At 50.5% G+C, this 20,275-nt stretch overlaps 1 protein-coding gene across 1 annotated transcript in view; it reads left to right on the top strand.

The window, feature by feature from the left end:
• Positions 1-7,306: 7,306 nt before the first annotated feature.
• The window catches only part of ASS1 (argininosuccinate synthase 1), a 57,540-nt gene continuing 44,571 nt past the window's right edge, over positions 7,307-20,275 (top strand). Inside the window, exons 1-4 of the mRNA XM_037851313.1 lie at positions 7,307-7,373; positions 12,548-12,609; positions 14,450-14,559; positions 16,569-16,637. Coding sequence (XP_037707241.1) covers positions 14,455-14,559; positions 16,569-16,637 — 174 coding nt within the window. The 5' untranslated portion in view covers positions 7,307-7,373; positions 12,548-12,609; positions 14,450-14,454. The remainder of the gene's footprint in view (positions 7,374-12,547; positions 12,610-14,449; positions 14,560-16,568; positions 16,638-20,275) is intronic.

Here is a 20,275-nt window from a genome sequence, read left to right as displayed (position 1 = left end):
AGCCCTGCCCTTTGCTAGGCTGTTAATTTTTTATGGAGCTGGGGAATTTGCTGCCCAGGAAAAGAGATAGGGCCAGCCCTGGAATCAAAGCATTGCAGAGGTTGAGACCTACAGTGGGGAGGTGCAGTTCCTCTCTCACCCCTCTTCTCTCCTGCCTGCTGCTCCCCAGTCTCGCTCAGGTTTGTTAAGCTACCATATTTTGAGTCCCTGTCCAGGGACTTATGGGCCCGAGTTTAATAAATCCTCCCAGCAACTCCAGAGGCAGGAAACAGTATCCTTGTTTCATGGATGAGGAAATGGGGGCTCAAAAATGAGTCACTTGTCCAATGTCATACAGCCTAGAAGTGAAGAGAAGTACTCAACTCAGGCCTGTGTGACTCCAGAGCCCTGGGCTCTAACCATCAGGGTCCCCTGCCCCTACTCTTTACTGAAGAAGGAGAATGGGGGAGGAGATGGAGGGCCAGGAGCAGGGCAAAGAGGAGGGACCATGGTGATTCAAAACCTGAAAAGCTGCAAAGGATGAGCTCATTTAGCTCAGCCCCCTTCCTCCTCCATCTTCTCCTTTTCCTGTTTGAAGGGACAAAACCGAGGCCTGGGAAGGATATGTGACTTGCTCAAGGTCATGCAATAGGCCAGTCAGAGCCTTGAACCCAGGCTCTGACACCCAGTCCTGTGCTCTCCCTCTCCCACCTCCAAAACCCACAGGGAGGGCCACCAAGTAGAAGAGGCACCTCCCAAGGGAGCTGCAGCTGAAGTCAGCTCGGAAAGGGTTGTTTTCCACTTCTGCTTTTCCAGCTGCCATTGCCATTGGCCAGGGCTCTGCCTAGCCGCCCAGCCCCCTGGCACCCCCTGACCTCTGGAGCTGTTCTGCACTAGCAGGGGTGGAAAACACCTCCGCAGGTCACTCATTAAACTCTCTGATGCAGCTTTTCCAAGAACCCAATAACTGAACTCTGTGTTCCTCTGGGAGGGGACTGGCAACCTGGGGCCCAGCCTGCAGCACACTCTCTGTTCCTGGGGTGTCCAAGCCCGACCAGCAGCAAATTGGCTTCTGGTGCCAACCACGGGCAAGATCCTTACAGTATGTGCACACCCACGACTGGCAGGTTCAGAGCCCTTGGTTGGCAGAAGAGAGAGCCAGAGGATGGGAAGGGGCTTAGTCCACGGCTATGTGCATGGTATATCTGTCTATAAGTTGCAGGGGGGATTTAATGGATCACATCCATTGAACTTGTCCTTCAGCAGGCCAGACAAGTGTCCATAAAAGTCCAAGCTGACCCCTCAGATAGGCCACCCCAGCTGCAATGTGGAGGGTAGATTAGAGAGGGTGGGTTTATGCAGGCAGGAAAACAGGTGTGTCCTGCAGAGGTACAAGTGAGAGGTGACGGTGGTCTAGGCTAAGACAATAGCAGTGGGAAAAGGGAGAAGGAGCCAGAGCCCTACTGTTTCTCCATTTTGTTTCTGGAGACTTGGGCTTCTACTATGTGACAGAATGAAAGCATATACAAACAGCCTGTTTGGTTGGAGGAGAGGGAGGGGCCAGAGAAGGATCCCCAAGGGACAGACACTTAAGCCAAGACCTAAGAATTAACTAAAGAAAGTTCGGTGTGAGGGATAGGGAGAGCGTTCCAGGCATTGGGGACAGAATGCACAAAGACCATAATGCAAGAAAGGGCTTGACCCACTGGAGAAACCACAAGCAGACCAGTGAAGCTGGAGTGGAGAGAAAAGGGAGAGGAGAGAGAAGTGCCAGGCTCAAGACTTGATCCTAAGAGTGACGGTACCATCAAAGTGTTTTTTGTTAACCATATCATTCATTAATATTTCAGTCTCTATCTTTAAAAGTCAACAAATCTTTAAAAAACATACCTACAATACCATTATCACACCTAAAAAATCCCAATAGTAATTGCTTGCTATCATCAAATATCCTGTTGATGTTCCAATTTCCACTTGCTTATAAAGATGTCATTTCTTTTACAAGTTTTTTTAAACATCAGGATACAAATAAGGTCTACATATTGTGATTGGTAACTTTTAAGTCTCCATTAACCCAAAGTTTCTTCTTCCATTTATTTTTTTTCTTAAAAATGTAAAAATCAATTTTATTGAGATATGATTATTCCAGGAATGCAAGGTTAGTTCAACACTTGAAAATTAATCAATGTAATTCACCACATTTAGAGAATAAAAAAGAAAGTCACATGATCATCTCAATAGATGTAGGAAAAGCAGTGAAAAATTTCAGCACCTACTCATGATAAAAACTCTCAACTATCTAGGAAAAGAATGAAACTTCTTCAACGTGATAAAGAGCAGCCTTGAAAAACCTACAGCTAGCATCATACTTAATGGTAAAATATTGATATAATGTTTTCCCCTAAGACAAGGAACAAGGCAAGGATATCCACTCTTACTGGCCTGGTTTACCAAGGCTGCTATAACAATCACTACAGACTGGTTGGGTTAAACAATACGAATTTACTCTCCCACAGTTTTGGAAATAGAAGTCTGAAATCAAGGTATCAGCAGGCCTTGCCTTCTCTGAAGTCTCTTACACTCTGGTGGTGGCTTCCATAACTCAATCTTTGAAGGAGACATGGTGATCTGTTTCCTTCTGTCTCCTACTCACTCCTACTTCCATGTCAAAATTTCCTTTGCTTATAAGGACTCTAGTCTTATTGGATAAAGACCCACCCTGATTCAGTTTGACCTCTTCTTAATAGAATCATCTAAGATCCTGTTTACAAATGGGTTTACATCCCCAGGACCAGGAGGTAGTCTTTGTGGGGGACTTGATTCAATCCACAACACTCATCAACTCTACTCAATACTGTACTAGAGGTCTTAGCCCTTGCAATAAGAGAAGAAAAATAAAAAGGCACAAAGATGATAAAGGGAAAAGTAAAACTGTTTCTTTCAAAGACAACATGATTGTCTACATAGAAAACCCTAAGGTATTTACAAAAAACTACTAGGGCTGATCAGTGGATTTAGCAATGTTACAGAATACAAAGTCAATATATCAAAAGTAATTATACTTCTTTAAACTAGCAAGAAATAATTGAAAAATGAAAATTTAAAAAATTTCATTTATAATAGCATCAGAAACTTTAAATATTTAGAAATAAATTTAATGAAAGAGGGAAGACCTGTACAATGAAAACTACAATATATTGCTCAGACATCTGAGCCAAGAAGGCTCTTTTGGCACTTGTGTTAGTCAGGGTTCTCCAGAGAAACAGAACTGACATATATATATGCGATTTATCACAGGAATTGGCTCACATGACTGTAGGGATCAGCAAGCCTAAATTCCATAGGGCAGGCAGCAAGTTGGAAACTCCAATGAAGGTGCCCAATTCCCCAGGAGAAGCAGCAGGCTTGCTGAAGTAGAGATGGAAATTCTTCTTTCTGACTGCTGAAATCCTCAGTTCTAGCTTTAAGGCCTCCAATTGATTGGATGAGTAGATTCCTCTCATTGCTGAAACCAATCTCCTTTGTTGATTGTAGATGCAATCAGCCATAGATGGAATCAATTGACTAATAATTTAAAATCATCTACAAAATACCCTCACAGTAACAATCAGTCCAGTGCTTGCTTGAACAAACAACTGGACACCATAATCTAGCCAATACACAAAACTGACTATCGTAGCACTCCCACGAAATTGAGAACTTTTATACCACCCATCAAAGACACCCCAGCTTCTTCTCTGAATAGAAGACTTGGGTCTTTGCCTGACACTAGGTCTCCAGCTGATCCTGGCAAATCATCCCAACTGCTTAGTAGAACATCTACCTCAGAGCTGGGCCCTGGAGCAGCCACACAGGTAACCCCAAGAGGCTTTATCTCTTCTATCATGAGAAGTGACCTGTTCAAAACAATACCACAGACCCCAAGCCTTTCCCACAATTGCTACATATTCTCTCCCAAGTGGAGGCCTACCTCCACCCGGTCTATTTGGAACATTTCATCATCTGCAGGGAACTTATGGGCCTCCAGCAATTCTTCTATCTCTGGGTGCTACTTGTCTATATCCTCAAAAAGGTCTTATCTGGGATTTTACATCGAATTTCACTCAAGGGTACATACTTCAACATTATCTTAGAGATGCATCTCTGGTTTAAAACAAAAAATGAACTCATCACAAACAAATAGAGATTATCTCAAGATGTAATGCCTCATGATTGACCTGACTGTTTTAATTTCTTTCCCATTGTTCATGCAAGTAAACAAAATAAATAAAAAGTTTTATTCTAATTTTCTAATTTTTGGAAAATTAAAGAAATTATAAATAAATGAAAAGATATACCACGTTTATAGATGGGAAAACTCATTGTTAAAATGTCCACTTGCCCCAAGTTGATATACAGATTCAATAAAATCCCTAATCAAAATCCCAAGAAGCTTTTGATATAAATTGACAAGCTGATTCCACAATTTTTATGGGAATGTGAAGGACCTAGAATAGCCAAAACAGTTTTGAAAAAGAGCAAGGTTGGAGGAAATATACCTGACTTCAAGACTTACTATAAAGCTATGGTAATCAAGATGGTGTGAAACTAGCATAAAGATAAATAAATAGAACAATGGAGCAGAATAAGGAGCCCAGAAATAAACCCATGCTTATATGGTCAATCAGTTTTTAGAGAAGATGCCAATATAACTCAATGGGGAAAGGCAAGTCTTCTACTAATGTCACTAGAACAACTGGATATCAGTATGGCAGGCTGGAGTGGGGAAGAACCATCAAAGGGTTTTAAGAAGGGACTGATCTATTCTGATTCATGTTTTTAAGAACTCTCTGGCTGTTGAGTAGAGAAAGGATTGGAGGAGGGGCTGGGGAAAATCAGGGAAACTAGTGAGGAAATAGTGGTCTGAGTAAGACTAGATGACCAGTGTGTAATGGGTGGAGGTAGAGGAAAAGCATCAGAAGATAAGAATGTCTCAGATTTTCATGCCTCAGTTTCTCCACCCGATGAGGCCTAGGTGCTGCTGTGCTTTTAGGGGTGCCACCCAAGGCCACTCCTCTGGGAGGTGAGTAGACTCCCTGAGGAGCCTGGACCTGGGGGTCGGTGGGGGCAAGATGAAAGGCAGAGGTCATGGTGGCCCAGCCCCAGGTAGGGGATCCCCTTGGGTCATGGCCCAGACCCAGACCCAGGACCGGCTCTGCAGTGAGAGCAGGAGCAGGGTTTGATGCCCACCTAGCGGATGGAGGGGGTGTAGTCGGAAAGCGGCTCATCCAGGAGCCGGGCAGTCTACCTCCGCCCTGGGGCTCAGTGGCAGGGCCCCTGCTGGCAGCTCAGGCCTGTTTGCCTCTTGGGAAAGCTGTGACCTCACTGTCTGTTATGTTACCAGCGTCTGTGCGTCAGGAAGGGACAGTCCCCTGGGCCAGAGCCATTTCTGCTACAGGGAATAAAGGTCCCTACAACCTGTGACCCTAGGACTGGGACTTCAGCTCCCCCACCAGTTCAGTTCAAGCCTGAGGTAGAACAGAGGGTCTGAACCAGGTATCACAGAGACTGAGCTCTGCCCCTTACAGGTTGGTGGCTTTGTGGAAGATCTACCCTCTCGCTGTGCTGTAGTTTCCCATTTGTAAAATAGGGATCCCAACAATAGCTCCTTCATACAGGGTACTTGAGAAGATCAAGTGAACGCAAGGCACAAAAAAATGCACCTGACACTAACCAGGAGGCTTGTAGTTAGGGCTGAGACCTGCCCAGGTGACGCAGGGAACAGTGACCTCCCCCTGCCTCTGCTGGACTTGTAGGGGCTCATCCCTCATCCCGCTCGCTTTCTGAGGTCCCCATAATAAGGCTTCTCCCTGGGGCCCCACCAATGACTTTTAAGAGCCTGGGGGGAACATCAGGTCTCACTGCCTCAGTTTCCCTCTTCACTCCCTCTGTATTCACCCACTCATCCCCAACTTTCTTGAAGGTCAGTGGCACCTTAAAAGAAGAAATGAGGACAGAACAGAATGTCACAGGCTGTGATGGAGACTCAGAGAAGATTTTATGCCAACCCTCCCCTCCCCTGGAGCAACGCCACAGATGAGGAAACTGAGGCTGGAGTAGGGCGTGATTTGCTCAAAGCTGCACAGCTGCTGCAGGGGTCCCTCACTTGCTCCCTGCCAGTGTGCAAGGCCCAGCGGACCATGAGGCCCAGAACTGGCCGTGAGGGGAACTAAGACCTCAGGGGGGCAGCTCCACCCAGAGGCTCAGTGACTACACAGATGGCCTTTGTCCCTCTCTGCTGAGGGTCCCTTTCTCCAGCTGCTCCTGGGTCTGCTCCATCTCCTCAACATCACTTATCACCCTCCCTGCCTCCCATTCTCCAGGCTGGCTGAATGTTGAACCCTGCAGCGCAGGCTTGGACCTGCTGTGCCCAACTTGTGGCTCCCCCTTCCCAGGATTCAGGTCTGGGGTGAGGACTGAGGAAGCTCCATTGCTGGGATCTGACCCAACTGTAGGAGAACTGCCTTGGATGGGTCCTGGGACCTGCTGTTTTATTGGGGTTCTGGGTGCAGTGATTGCTGCTTTGGGGCCTGTAAACCAGGTTGGGAAATGTGTGAGGCTGAGAATCTTCTGAAGGCCGGGCTGGGGTCACAACTCCTAGTTTCTTCTGCAAGCAAGAGGCTGCTTCATCTCTGTGAACCTCCACCTTCCGGGCTGTCCCAAGGGTTAGCCACAGGCCAGTCATTTACTCCCTATTTACAGGGTCAGGTGTCAGGCTCTGGAGAGACAGCCAGGAACCAACCCTGGGCAGAGGGATGGAACCCCGAAGTTCTCATTCCAGCTCCGCCCCAGTTTTCTCCTCTGTACTCTAGGCCCCTGCTCACTAGTGCGTAAAGGCCCTGGAGTGGGACGATGAACTTTTTACTCCCACTCCCACCTGGAAACTCTTTGAAGGCTCCCCAAGAGTCAGACGGCAGGTTTCCCGGCAGGACTCCTGCAGTCACCCAGCCAGCTGCGCTGCTTCCAGGCCCAGCCCCGCCCTCAGGCGCGGGGAGACCCGCACAGCGTGCGCCCCCAGCCTGTGCGCCCTCAAGAGGCTATGGTCGCACCAGCCCCTCCGACGGCCGCGGCCTGCCCGAGGCAGGGACTGGGTGGGTCGACGGGGAGGTAAAGATAGAGACAGGAAGGGGAAGGGGTAGAAGGGAGAAGAAAGAGAGAGGCTGGGCTCCGCCGCCTGTAGGTGGTCGCTAGCGCAGAGCTCCCGGTGGGGGCCGGGCCTGGGGGCGGGGCCTGCCGCGCGCGTCCCCCCACGTGTCCCGGGTCCCGGCCCTGCCCCTCCGGCTCTGCGCTTATAACCCGGGATGTGCGCGGCTGCCGGCCTTGCTCCGTCGCCTGCCACCGCCGCCTGGGTCTCGGTAAGGAGTCCTCGACCCCAGAGGAGCCCGGGGACCCCGTCCCACCTCCCCGGCTTAGGCTGCCCTCTCCCGCGATGTTCCCTACCCGGCGCGGACTGGGAGCGAGCAGAGGAGACTCAGGGAACACGCGCGCTCCGGCCGCCCTCACGGGCGGGGTCCGCCGGCCCCCGAGTCCTGGCGCCGTTCGGGCTCGGATTTGGGCGGGAAGGAAGGAGGCCGACCCCAGGGCTTCTGTTGTTCAAACTCCTGGCGGCGGGATTCCTGGATTCCTTGCGCCACAGTGAGTGGGCTCAGGGCCCGAGTACGGCGGTCTGAGGAGCAAGCAGGTCAGGTTTTGTGTCCTTCGTGCGGCCCGGGCTTTCCCTTTCCCATCCTGCTTGCTTTATGCAATGAAATCTCCAAATGGATACCTTGGGGAGTGCCGAGGATTGAGGGCCCCCAACCCTCGCAGCTTCTCCTGACCCACTGTCTCTGTCTCAATGAGTGAGACTAGAGTTCCAGCCCCACCTAGGCCTCTCGCCTTCTGGGGCTTGTTGGTATGCTTTTCCGTGAGCCTCAGTTTACCCTGAGCAGTCACCGTGACTCTCCCTGCCCGCTCCAGTGTCTTGGATGTGACCCAGACTCTGCCTCCTGAAAGGGATTTGCGCTGTCCAGGTGGGGTCGGTGGCATAGCCCTCGGCAGTTGGTACCCGGTGCGCAGTGCCCAGTGCTTGGCTGGCATTTGATTCAGGGCTGTGGGAGGGTCAGATTAGCAGGAAATGCCCGGCGTCTGGGTTTCTGTTGCCTTTGGCCACTACTGGCGGCTTCGCCCTCCAGGGAGGAAGGGTCATTGTGAAATGGAGAAAACTCGTCTCCTATCCTGCCAGGGTTCTTGAGGAGGTCAGTGACCCAGCCACCCAGTGTTCCTCTCAGCGGCATCAAGGTCATCTGTTCCAGAGCATTCCCATCCAACTCCTGATCTCCTCCGGGCAGGAACAAACCTGCCCTTCTCCCAGGGGTGGATCAAGAGGGCCCTGGGCTTTGATCCCTCCCCTCCCAGTACACAGCCCAGTGACGGGGGAGAGAGCAGGTTCTGGAGCGCTGCAGACCCAAGCCCCAAAGGCAGTCGTGACTCGGCGAAGCCTTGTGGCCAGCCCCGCAGCTTCCCACACTTCAGTTTCTCCATCTGCTGGAGCTGGCACAGGCTCAGGGCTTAGGAAATGTTTGCAAATATAAGAAGCTGTTAAAAGGCTCTATAAACAATTGAACACCGTGCCAGGGTCCATTCACTCATTTAACGAGTATTTGGTGGAGTGTCTCGCCATGCCATGCTGGGGACACTGCAAGGAAGGAGACGGGGTCCCTGACCTTGTAAGTTAGAGTCTGATGTGGGATACTGAAGCAGCCATACAGGTGGGGTTGGGGGTGGGTGCTGCAACTCTGGCAAAGGATAGGAACTGTAGGAGTCCCCATTCTAAACTCCCTCTCCCACTCCCATTTCCCATTTCTCAGTGAACCCCCTCTCCAGCCCAGCCAGGGCAGGGGAGCCTAGGGGTGGAGGGTCTGTACCAGGTGGAGCCATCTGTGAGAGATGCTGAGAGATTCTGGCTCTGCCTAGTCAATGGACCGACCAACTGAATGAATGGATGAGTTGTGCCCGCTGAGCACCTAGACCTGGGGCCGGGCTGGAGGTGGGGCCACGAGGAGAGGTTCTCCCCCAGTGTAGTCTTAGCAGCCCTGAGTACTCAACACTTGCCTCCCTTAACTGCCTGGCTGCTCTGGGCAAGAGCCCTCATGCATAGGGTTTGCAAGGTTCAGCAGCTCTGGTGGTAACTGTTTCACCCTGGCCCAAGGCTCCAGGAGCCCTGGGATGAAGCCAGGTTTTGTGCCCAGCTGGTGGTGGAGGCAACGGTAGCCACGCCCAGACACCTGCTGTGCAAGTACTTTGCCGTGCTCCACCCCAGGGTCCTGGAAGGCAAGCCATCTGGCTGGACGCCCCAGTTTGAGCTCTGAGCACAGATCCCTGAAGTGTGTGGCTTGCCCATGGGCACCCATGTGGGAAGGAGGTAACATCACTGGAATTCAGGATCCAAAGCCTTGATTTCTGCTGCAACACTTTGACCAAAGTTGATCTGCAAGGCCCTGGCTCCCTCCCTCCTGCGGGGCAGGCTCCTTCCCCAGACGCAGGAGAGGCCAGGCACCCACGGACACTTGGATATTATTAGATTAAACTGAAGGAATGTGCTCTTCTTTTCCCCCATAACCAGACACTCTTAGGAGAGGCTTAGATGTCTCTCAGCAGAAACTGTGAGGCCTACATAGTCTTCCTACCTCCCACCTTGGGGTGTTTTCATTGAGACTGGAGAGTGAATCTTTCTAAGCCAAAGCAGCCTCCCAAATGACCTTAACTCTGAGTGGAGGAAGGTGGCTGGACTGTCAGGGTCCCTGAGAACCTGGCGTGATTTGTTTGATTCTCAGGGCCCAGGAATCCCGCAGCTGAGAGCCTCATCCAGCACAGTGTGTAGCCTTGGGCAAGCTCCCTCTTCTGTCAGAAAATACCTGTCTGTGAAGTTGAAATGAGTTGAGACAATTGACTGTTCCGTCTGGGTCCTGTAGAAGGACAGTAGTACCCCCGGCCCAGGTGTGAAATTGCAGCCAAGCTCTACTGGACACAAATGAGGGCAGCAGAAGGATGGGAGCTGAAATCCAAAATTGAGGAGACCTCTAAATTGGGGGGGAATTCTTATCACCCAGGTGGATCCAGGGTTAGGTCATTAGGGAGGGGTTGCAAAGGAACATTCCACAAGGCTGTAGTCCCTTGCTACAGTATGCAGGCACACAGAAATAGAATACCGGTGACAATTCACTGGGGATTTTGTTTTCTGGAAGATCTGTAAGCTGAAGAGGAGAACACCTAGAGACCAGAAAATATAGGGGATAATGCAATAAAGAGCAGGGGGTCTGCAGCCAGCCTCCGTTTGGTTTCCAGCACCGCCATTTGCTAGCCTTGTGACCCGGGACAAGTCGCTTAACCTTTCTGAGCCTCAGGTCCCTCCTCTGTAAATAAGACAGTAGTAACTGTCCTACCTTGAAATAACGCATGTGGGGAATGAACACAGTGTCGACTTCTGTAATCATTCCAGCTCTGCGTTTTACAGCCACACAGGTTTTCCTAAGTGTCGACTGAATGTCCGGGTTGGCCTGGCAGGTTCACTGGAAGCTGGCAGGATGGCTCTGGCTGGGTCCACAGAGAATATCCCCTGCCTTGCCAACTAAGGCCAGGCTGGCAGGCAGCTTGACCTGAGGCCACCTCCCTCCCTCCTCCCAGGTGTGCCTCCTCTGGCTCTCTGGGCTGGTACTGGGAGCTGGAGGCACAGATATCCTTGGCCAAGGGGCATGTACCCAGGGGCTGGAGAAATCTGCCCCAGGCCCTTCCTGGGGCTGGGGTGGGGCCAGGGCTGGGATTGGGAAAGGCAGAGTTCACCCAGGACTTGGCAGGTGCCTACCCTGAGGAGGAAGCCCAGCCTCCTGGGATGTCAGAACCAGGAGACCTTTCTGGTCATCGGGCAGCTCCTGAGACTGGGAGAGCAAAGGGTCAGCCGTGGCTATGGCAAGGGAAATTTTATGGGTACCTGCTTGGTGCCCAGCTCTGGGCTCCTTCCCCCAGCATCTCACCAAATCCTCCCTGTCACCCTGTGGGGTTTTCCGTCAGTCCCATTTTGCAGATGAGCAACCATCTTTAGAGAGCTGAAGCAACTTGAGTCCAGGTCTGGCTGACTAAACCACTGCTTTGCCCATTGTGAGTGCTCATTCCCTGGATTGTAGCTGTTGTCCCTTTCCCTGTCTCTGCTTCACACCCCCTTCCCCCCAGTTAGGGTCTCAGCTTCATCACACAGCCCAAGGGCTCTGGTGGCTGAGGCAGGAGGGAATGTCACCAGATGCTTGAGGATAGGAGCCAACTCCAGTGTGAGATTGCATCATTTGCCCAGGGAATCTCTGCGTGCACTCACAGGCTCCGTACACACTCGCACACACCCACGCATGCATACAGACACTCTAGTGCAGGCACAGGCATGCACAGGCATGCACACACACGCACTCTCCAGTGCATGCTCCCAGGGGCACCCACTCATTGAAGGTCCTCTGCCCACATATGCACACAGCCCGGCACACAGGAGGGGCTAGATTTTGAGGGGACTCTGAGCCATCCTTTTATAGCTGAGGACTGGACTTCCAGACAGAATCAGCAGGGTTCTGAGTGTCTGCCGCATGCTGGGCACTGTCTGGGAGATGGTCCCTGTCCACACGGAGCTCATGGTGTTAGAAGACAGTGTGACATGTGCTATGAATGGAGATATACAAGGCACAGTGGGATGATGGAGGCAGAGCAGGAACAGGCACGGGTAGTCTCTGTCTCTGTCTCTTTCTCTGAGGAGCTGCCCCTCCCTCCCCTGGACCCATGGTCTTGGCTCTAGGGTCCTTTCAGAGACGGCAGAGAAGGGTGACCTTAAGAGCTGGGAAAACCTTGGGCCAGCATCCTCTCTCCCTGTCCCAAGCCCATCTCAGCCACCCCGGGTGGTCGAGCACCCCGAGGCTCCCCAGACCACACCTTGCCCCAGCACTAATCTTGCGGCGCCTTCCCAGGGAAGTGTATCTTTGTACCCACGAGCAGTGGGCTGTGGACCCTGGCCCATCTGTGTTTGGATCCTGGCTCTGCTACTTACCAGCTAAGCAAGGCCTTGGGCAAGTTTCTGAACCCAAGCCTCAGTTTCTCTGTCTCTAAAATGGGAGTAATACCTACATTAGTGGCTTGATATATGATGGATCTGTTCATTATTTTGATGGTAGCAGTGGTTTCACAGGTGTGTACAAATGTTAAAACTTACTAGATTGCACTCTTTAAATATATAGTTTTTTTTATGTCAGTTATATCTCAAAAGAGCTGTTTTTAAAAATAGGCAATAGGATACATATCCCCACCCTGACTCTGACCACACCACACAGGCGCACAGTGTGCACGCTCCTCATGTGCTTCGTCATGCAAGAGGGCAGAAAGCTCCTGGGCCTCAACAAATCTCCCTGCCCAGGGATGTGCTCAAAAAGGGAATTCGGGGGGCTGGGGAGGCCAGGTTCCGGGCCGCTGGCATCACCCAGGCTGCCAGGCCAAGGCATCTGAGCAGCTTTTGTTTTTGCAGAGTGGCTTGCTGAACCGTGAAGACAGATTCCAGAAGTCAGGAACCTGTACCTCCAATCCCAGGTACCTTGTGTCTTTCCTGCATCCCTCTCCCCTCCTTCCCTCCATCCTTGGTGGCCTGTTGCCCGGCTACAGTTGCCATGGTCACCGTCTGCGACTCCAGGGTCAAGGTCTGCTGAGTCACCTGCATCCCAGGTCCAGGGCAGTCGGGCCCAGCCTTCCAGGACAGGGCCTGGCTGGTGGTTGAATGCCCAGGAGACGGGACAGTTGTGGGCATCAATCAGAATCCCTCCTGCCCCACCCAGCTTTGCTGTTCCATGAGGTGTTTGCCTTCCAGTCCAAAGGGCAGCAAGTCAGGTGGGCCTGTGAGATACCTTAGGGACAGCAGAGACTGCATGTTCTCTCCACGCAACTGGGCCCCAAGGTCAGCCTGGCTTCATGTCTGGGTGACCCAGGACAGCTGCTTCCACCTTTCCAAATCTTAGAAAGTACTCTGTACACAGGAACCTCCTGCATCGTGGCGGTGGTGATGGCAGGTGACCCCTCTGGGCTCCTGTAGGCCCGTGGAGGGACATCCACAGCTTTTCCCAATAGTGTCTATTCAGGACCCCTGGTTGATCTGACCTTGGTCAGACCCCGGGGAAATGCTCCCACCCGTTCACAAACATGCCCCTCTAAATATTGGAAGGTGGGGTCAGATGGCCTGGGTCCAAATCTGGCCCTGTCGCCTGCTGAGCATAGAATCTTGGGCAGGTGACTTCACTTCTCTGACCCTCGGCTCCTTCTCCAGCAAAGTGTGCACAATAACAGCACCTACCCTCAGGGCCACATGCATTCTGCGAGAGAAAGGGGAAGCCCTAGTGCAGCCTGAGGGTTCAGGGAGAGCATCCTGGACAGAAGGAACAGTGGCTGGAAAGGCAAGGAGACAGGAGACTGTGGTGCATTTGGGAAGCTTGAAGGTAGCTGAGGAGTGGGATAGCGTGGAGGGACAGCACGTCTGTCTCTGCCCCAGAGTCCTTCTCTGCCTCCTGGGATCTAGGCATTTTGCCTGTCTCTGTCTCCTTCCCCCTCTGGGCCTTTTCTCCATCTGCATGCTGGGGTTGCTGAGCCCTTCCCAATGGGGCATTTTCAGAGTTGAATTCACTGAGGTGCTCGGGGTCCCTGTGTTGCCCTCTCAGAGGCTCTTACACTCGGAGAGAGCCATGATGCTTAATCGCAGTGTATGAAGGTTTATTGCCCATCCTGCCTACAAGGGCATGCTGGGTAACAGCCCGGATCTGGGGACAGACACAGACAGGCATTCTGTGACCTGGAGCCGGCTGCTGACCTTTCTGAGCCCCACTCTGCCTCTTCCGTGGGGTTCAGAGGGGTCCACACGAGGCTCCCAAAGCCCTGCCTGGCATGTCTGTGCTTAGCACAGAGCAGTCTGATTGGGGACAGGTCTGCTACAGCAGAGGCTCGGAGCCAAGGCCTCTCCCAAGTCTCCCCACTGCTGTGCCTCCTTCGTTCATCTTGGCCTTTGTCCAAACAGCTCAGCCAGCACTTTCTCTAGTTGGTGGGGGATTAACTCAAAAAGATCCCTGCCCCCTGCCAGCCCCAAACTCTGCTGTCAGCATTCCTTGGCCCCAGAGTGGTTTGTGAGTGTGTGCAGGGTCAGGGTCCCCTGGGGGTGAAGGGGCTGTGGCTGGAGGAAGGGACATCTCCTTAGCTGGCCTTGATGATGAGTGAACATCCTGTTCCATCCCACCAGTGGCAGCTTTCCAGGGGATGGGCTGCCCAAGGCGGAGGCAGGGGATTGGGGAACCTGGGCCTCCCGCCCTCTTCCTGGCAGGCCTCGTGGGGCCTGGGTGCAGGCCGGGTTTGCAGGGCTGGGTCACTCACATTCTTCCCCGACTCCCTCCAGACAAGATGTCCAGCAAAGGCTCCGTGGTCCTGGCCTACAGTGGCGGTCTGGACACCTCCTGCATCCTCGTGTGGCTGAAGGAACAAGGCTATGATGTCATTGCCTACCTGGTAGGGAAGTGCCCCGTGTCTCTGTCTTTCTCCCTGTTTTCTCTCTCTGTTCATCCCACCAGCCCTCGGCCAGTCTCTAGCTGGTTTATCTGCTGGTCTCCTCGTCACTTGTCCAAGCTTTCCTCTGGATGAGAGAGAAATAGCTTCTCATTGTTCTGCCCCACTTCATCTGTCAAATGGATGTCTCAAAAAAAAAAAAAAGGATGTCTCAATGTCCCAGACCTGGGATACCCCCCAGAGCAGGGAGAAGGCCAGGCTGTCATGCAGGTGACTCCAGGGAGAACACGAGAAGGGACCATGGCAGTGCTGCTAGGCCAGCCCGCCTGGAGAGGGACTGTGGGCGTGGGCCTGCTGCCATGGCAACCTGAAGGTTGTGCGGAAGGCACACGGCCCCAACAATTCAACAAAGATTGGCTGAGCTGGAAGGGCCCCTGGAAAGAATCTGGTTCTGGGATGGCACATAAGTCATAGGTCATAGGTCATAAATGTTGCCGCTCCCCCATCCAGGGTCCATAGCAAAAATCACTAGTCAAACCAGCTCTACTGATGACCTTGAACACGGCCTTCAAATCCTTCTCCATGTGGCTGTACTATTCAGTACTCTCGGTTGCAAGTTCTAGAAATCCAAATCAAACCAGCTTAAGGAAAAAAAAAACTTAGGTTCTTGGCTCATGTAATCAAGAAGTTCAGGAATGTATCTGACTTCAGGCAAGGCTGGATCCAGGTGCTTATCCAGGTTCTGTCTCCATCTCTGCTTGCTTCATTCTTGGCCTGTCCACATGGTTGGCAAGATGGCTGCCAATAGTCCCGCCCTCACATCATTATAGCTTTGCCAGAGAGCGGAGGCTTCCCCATGCTTTGGCAGAAAGGCCCAGGGGTCTTCCATTGGCCTGAGTCCCTGCCCACCATGCTCACCACGACATGGCACAGGCTCTGATTGGCCAGGCTTGGGTCACAAGCCCACCCCTACGGTGAGAAAAAGACAGGATCTGCTCCACTCCACCCATATGGAAAGGGACCCCCAGGAAAGAATGTGCTGGTCCCAGAGGAAGTGGGGACAGTACTCTGGACAGACAGACCTCAGGTTTTGCCAAAAGTGGTGTGTGTGCAGTTGAAGACAACATGCTGTGCCTAACTGCACCCATCCCCCTCACCGTTCAGGTGGAGGAAAGGGAGGCCCCGAGAGGGTAAGCAACTTGTTCTCAGTCACCTGGTGAGGTGACACAAAGGGCCCAGGGGCTGTGCATCTTGCCACTGGCAGCACAATGAGGCAGTCAGAGCTTGGACGTGGCTACCACCTGACAAGCACCTGCAGCTGGGCTCTGGGAAGATTCTGGAGTCTGTTGAGTGGAATGCAGGGAGCAAAAGTTCAGACCAGGTTCTGGACAGCAGGCCAGAGTCCAGCCAGCAGAAAACATGTTAGTGTCTAGGCATGGGGTTGCTGGAACTAGAGGTTGGGGCTCCAGTGCTTGCACAGAGCTGGGAGCTCCTGAGCACAGGCCCCTCTGCCTCCTGGCTGGTCTGACCCCTCCAGGATAATCAAGCCTTGTCCTTGGCTAGGGAAGCAGGGGAGATGGGAACTGGACAGTTCTGACACACCAAGCTTTGCACTGTCTTCGGGGAAGCTTGCTGGAAGAGAGAGATGGGTTTCAGGGAAATCTTAAACCTTCCTAGGCAATTGCTGCAAATGGGTGCATCCCGGCACAGCTGCCTGTGTGCACAGATCAGGCTTCACCAGTCCTTCAGCCCACAGAAACCGCTTCCTGGCACACTTGGGCAATCCAGCCCTGGTGCTATTTGCTTCTGGTAGAATTTCAATTTCTCTAGACACCCCAGTCTGTGCCCTTTCTCCTGCTTACAGTGACCTCAGACTCATCAAATGGAAACGGCCCCCATTTGAGCATTGTGCATAGGCAGTGCTCAGCCAGGGCTCCCAAAAGGGATTGGCTCCTCTCTTGCTCTCCATTCATCTCCCGGGCTGATTGGGTCTCTCTGTTTCTGCTCCTCAGGCCAACATCGGCCAGAAGGAAGACTTCGAGGAAGCCAGGAAGAAGGCGCTGAAGCTCGGGGCCAAAAAGGTACCAAGTGGGAGGTGGGATTTGGGGCAGGAGGTGGGGTTGTGACACGGTGGGGGCAGCAGGAAATGTTCTTGCCTTAGCCCCTTGCAACCTACGTCCCTTCCAATTTTGTCCTCTTGCTTCCAAGAGTAAGCCATCACTTCCTTTTGCTCCCAGATGTGTGCTCATCAGCATCTTGCTGCCTCCCTTAGCCAACTTTCAACCCATACCCCTATTCCAACTCTCCATCTCTCTGTCTCCTATCCTTCCATCCACCCGCCCATCCACCTTTTATGTTGTGTCTGTCCATCCATCCTTCCGTCCATTCAACAGAATTAGAAAACTCCAATTGAGTTCATGCACCAACTGTGCATCTAATTAGGTGGCAGGCAGGCCCCAGGCTGGATGCAGGATGTAGTGGTGAACGTGGAGCTTGCGGTGCAAAGTGTTCTTGTGCACCATCTTTAAGGGCAAGCATCCTGCCACACATGCCTCTCACTTGGGGGAGTGAGCCAGGACCCAGCAGGTTGGCGTGAGAGGCTGCCTCCCCACCTGCCTGGTCAGAACCAGTCGCCTCTGCAGTGCCAGAAGCTAAACTCATGCCTGGCACGTGGTGAAGGCTCCATTAGCATGTTAGAATGAATGCACCAGGGAGTAAATGCCCACGGGCCCAAGTCACAGCTCCTGCCACGGTCCTGAAACCTGAATATCCCTCTCCTCTGAGGGAGGAGTAAGAGACTAACTCAAGCCGGAAGTGAGCAGCCCCGACTTGGTCATCGGCTGGAAGTGTGTTCTCATTTCACCTTAGTGATGAGTTAGTCTATTATTCTAGATAAGTGGTTCTCAAACCTTTTGGTCATAGGACCCCTTTACATGCTTTATATATTTGGAATTTTTTTGTTGTTTATTGCCTTGCATATAGTATTAGAATATAGCCTCCATTGCTTTCTTTTTTTCCATTTAAAAGAAACTTTTTAATCTGCAATAATTATAGACTCATAGGAAATTGCAAAAGTAGAACAGAGTTCCATGGTCCCTTTACACTCTTAGAAATTATTCAGGATCCCAGTGAGCTTTTGTGGCTTGCATCTGTCAATATTTATGACATTCAAAATAAAAAGTGAAAAAATTTTCATATTTTTTTCCTCTTAAAAGAGCAATAATAAACACGTTAACAGAAGTAACATATTTACTTCTGAGAAATAACTATGTTCCAAAACAAAAAACTTTTAGTAAAAGTGGCATTTTTGCAAATCTCATTAATGTCTGGCTTAACAAAAGATAGCTGAGTTCTCATAACTGCTTCCCTATTCAGTCCGCAATGTACTATTTTGTTTGAAGGGTATGAAGAAAATATGGCTTCACAGTTGTGTTCTGGGGAAAGACAGGAGTATTTTAATAGCCTTTTCAGATAGCTGGGGACATTTCTTGATAGTGCACCAAAACCCAACAAATGGTAGTTTCTTAAAAGCTAGAGTGATGTAGACTCTGAAACCTTATCAATGAACTTTTCATAGTCAGTTACATTAAAATCCCCTGGTCCATCTTGTACGTTGATTGTGTAATATCATGCACTGGTCATTTGGAAGATATCATTTTGCTAATTTCTCCAACTCTTCCAAATGTTGACACATTTCATTACGCAAAATCAAAATGTCACATTCTTTAATATCTCCACTGCTCACCTCAGAAGTATTGGGAAGCTGTCAAGCTCACAGTGGCTGAGACAAGTTTTCCAAAATTTTAGTTTTCACTTGAATGCTTGATTTTTTTTATTTTTTACTTTTGTTTTAATTAGAGAAGTCGTGGGTTTACAGAACAATCATACGTAAAATACAGGATTCCCATATACTCTCCCACCAGTACCACCTTAAATTGGTGTGGAACATTTATTACAATTGATGATAGCAGTTTTTTATGATTGTCTTTTTTTTTTAATTCAGTTTTTATTGAGGTATATTCACATACCATACAATTGTCCATGGTGTACAATCAGCTGTTCACAGTACCATCATATAGTTATACATTCATCACCCCAACCAATTTTTGAACATTTTCCTTAGACCAAAAAGAATAAAAATAAGAATAAAAGATAAAAGTAGAAAAGAACTCCCCCATCACACCCTATTTTTCATTTAGTTTTTGTCCCCATTTTTCTGTTCATTCATCCATACACTGGATAAAGGGAATGCGATCCACAAGGTTTTCACAATCACACCTTCATACCATGTAATACATAGTTATACAATCGTCTTCAGGGATCAAGGCTACTAGGTTGCAGTTCAACAGTTTCAGGTATTTCCTTCTAGCTAGTCCAATACACTAAACACTAAATAGGGTCATCTATATAGTGCATAAGAATGCCCTCCAGAGTGACCTCTCGACTCCGTTTGAAATCTCTCAGTCACTGAAACTTTATTTTGTTTCATTTCACATTGTGCCAGTTTGAATGTATTGTATCCCCCAAATGCATTATCTTTGTGGTCTTGTGTGGGGCAGACCCTTGGGTGCTGGTTGGATTTGCTTGGAGTGAGCCCCACCCAGCTATCGGTGATAATTTTGATGAGATGTTCCCATGGAGGCTTGGCCCACCCATTCGGGGTGGGCCTTGATCGGTGGAGCTATATAAATGAGCTGACTCAAAGAGGAAAGAGAGTGCAGCTGGGAATGATGTTTTGAAGAGAAGCAAGCTTGCTAGAAAGGAACGTCCTGGGAGAAAGCCGTTTTGAGGCCGGAGCTTTGGAGCAGACGCCAGCTGCCTTCCTAGCTAACAGAGGTTTTCCGGAGGCCATTGGCCATCCTCTGGTGAGGGTACCCAATTGCTGATGTGTTACCTTGGACGCTTTGTGGCCTTAAGACTGTAATTGTGTAGTGAAATAAACCCCCGTTTTATAAAAGCCTATCCATCTCTGGTGTTTTGCATTCTGCAGCATTAGCAAACTAGAACACACATCCTCCTTTTGGTCCAGAAGATTTTCTCCATCCCATGATGCCAGGTTCAGGCTCATCCCTGGTAGTCAGGTCCCACGTAGGGGGGAGGGCAGTGAGTTCACCTGCTGAATTAGCTTAGCTAGAGAGAGAGGCCACATCTGAGCAACAAAGAGGTACTCAGGGGGAGACTCTTGGGTGCAATTATAAGTAGGCCTAGCCTCTCCTTTGCAGCAACAAGCTTCATAAGGGCAAGCCCCAAAATTGAGGGCTCGGCATACCAAATTGTCAGTCCTCAACGTTTGTGAGAACATCAGTAATAACCCAGGTGAGGAAGTCCAACGTTTCTGCATTTTCCCCCAGCTCCTCAGGGGGGCCCTGCATATATATTTTTATTCTCTGCCCAAATTGCTTTGGGATGTGTTGCTATTTCACACTAACATGTACAAACTCTCCAGATCTCACTTCCTTTTCAAAGTTCCATGTAATGATGGTGTTTGAATAAACTGACTGTACAAGTTAAATTATTCAGTGTGCTGTAGAAGATATATGTCCTGCACCAAATAAACATCTCTTCCCTTGGTCTTACACAGAAGTTGAAGTTTCAAAACACAGTCAATATCATCCTTTACCCTTGGCCTGATTTGCCTTAGTCTGCTTCATTCATATCTCTAAATGAAGTCTGGACGCTTTTTCAGCTTTTTTAAGTGCTAGATGCACTAATATTGACA

The sequence above is a fragment of the Choloepus didactylus genome, chromosome 10, assembly GCF_015220235.1.
Source record: "Choloepus didactylus isolate mChoDid1 chromosome 10, mChoDid1.pri, whole genome shotgun sequence".
In the NCBI taxonomy this organism is placed as follows: domain Eukaryota; kingdom Metazoa; phylum Chordata; class Mammalia; order Pilosa; family Megalonychidae; genus Choloepus; species Choloepus didactylus.
This window is presented reverse-complemented; position numbering and strand designations above follow the sequence as displayed.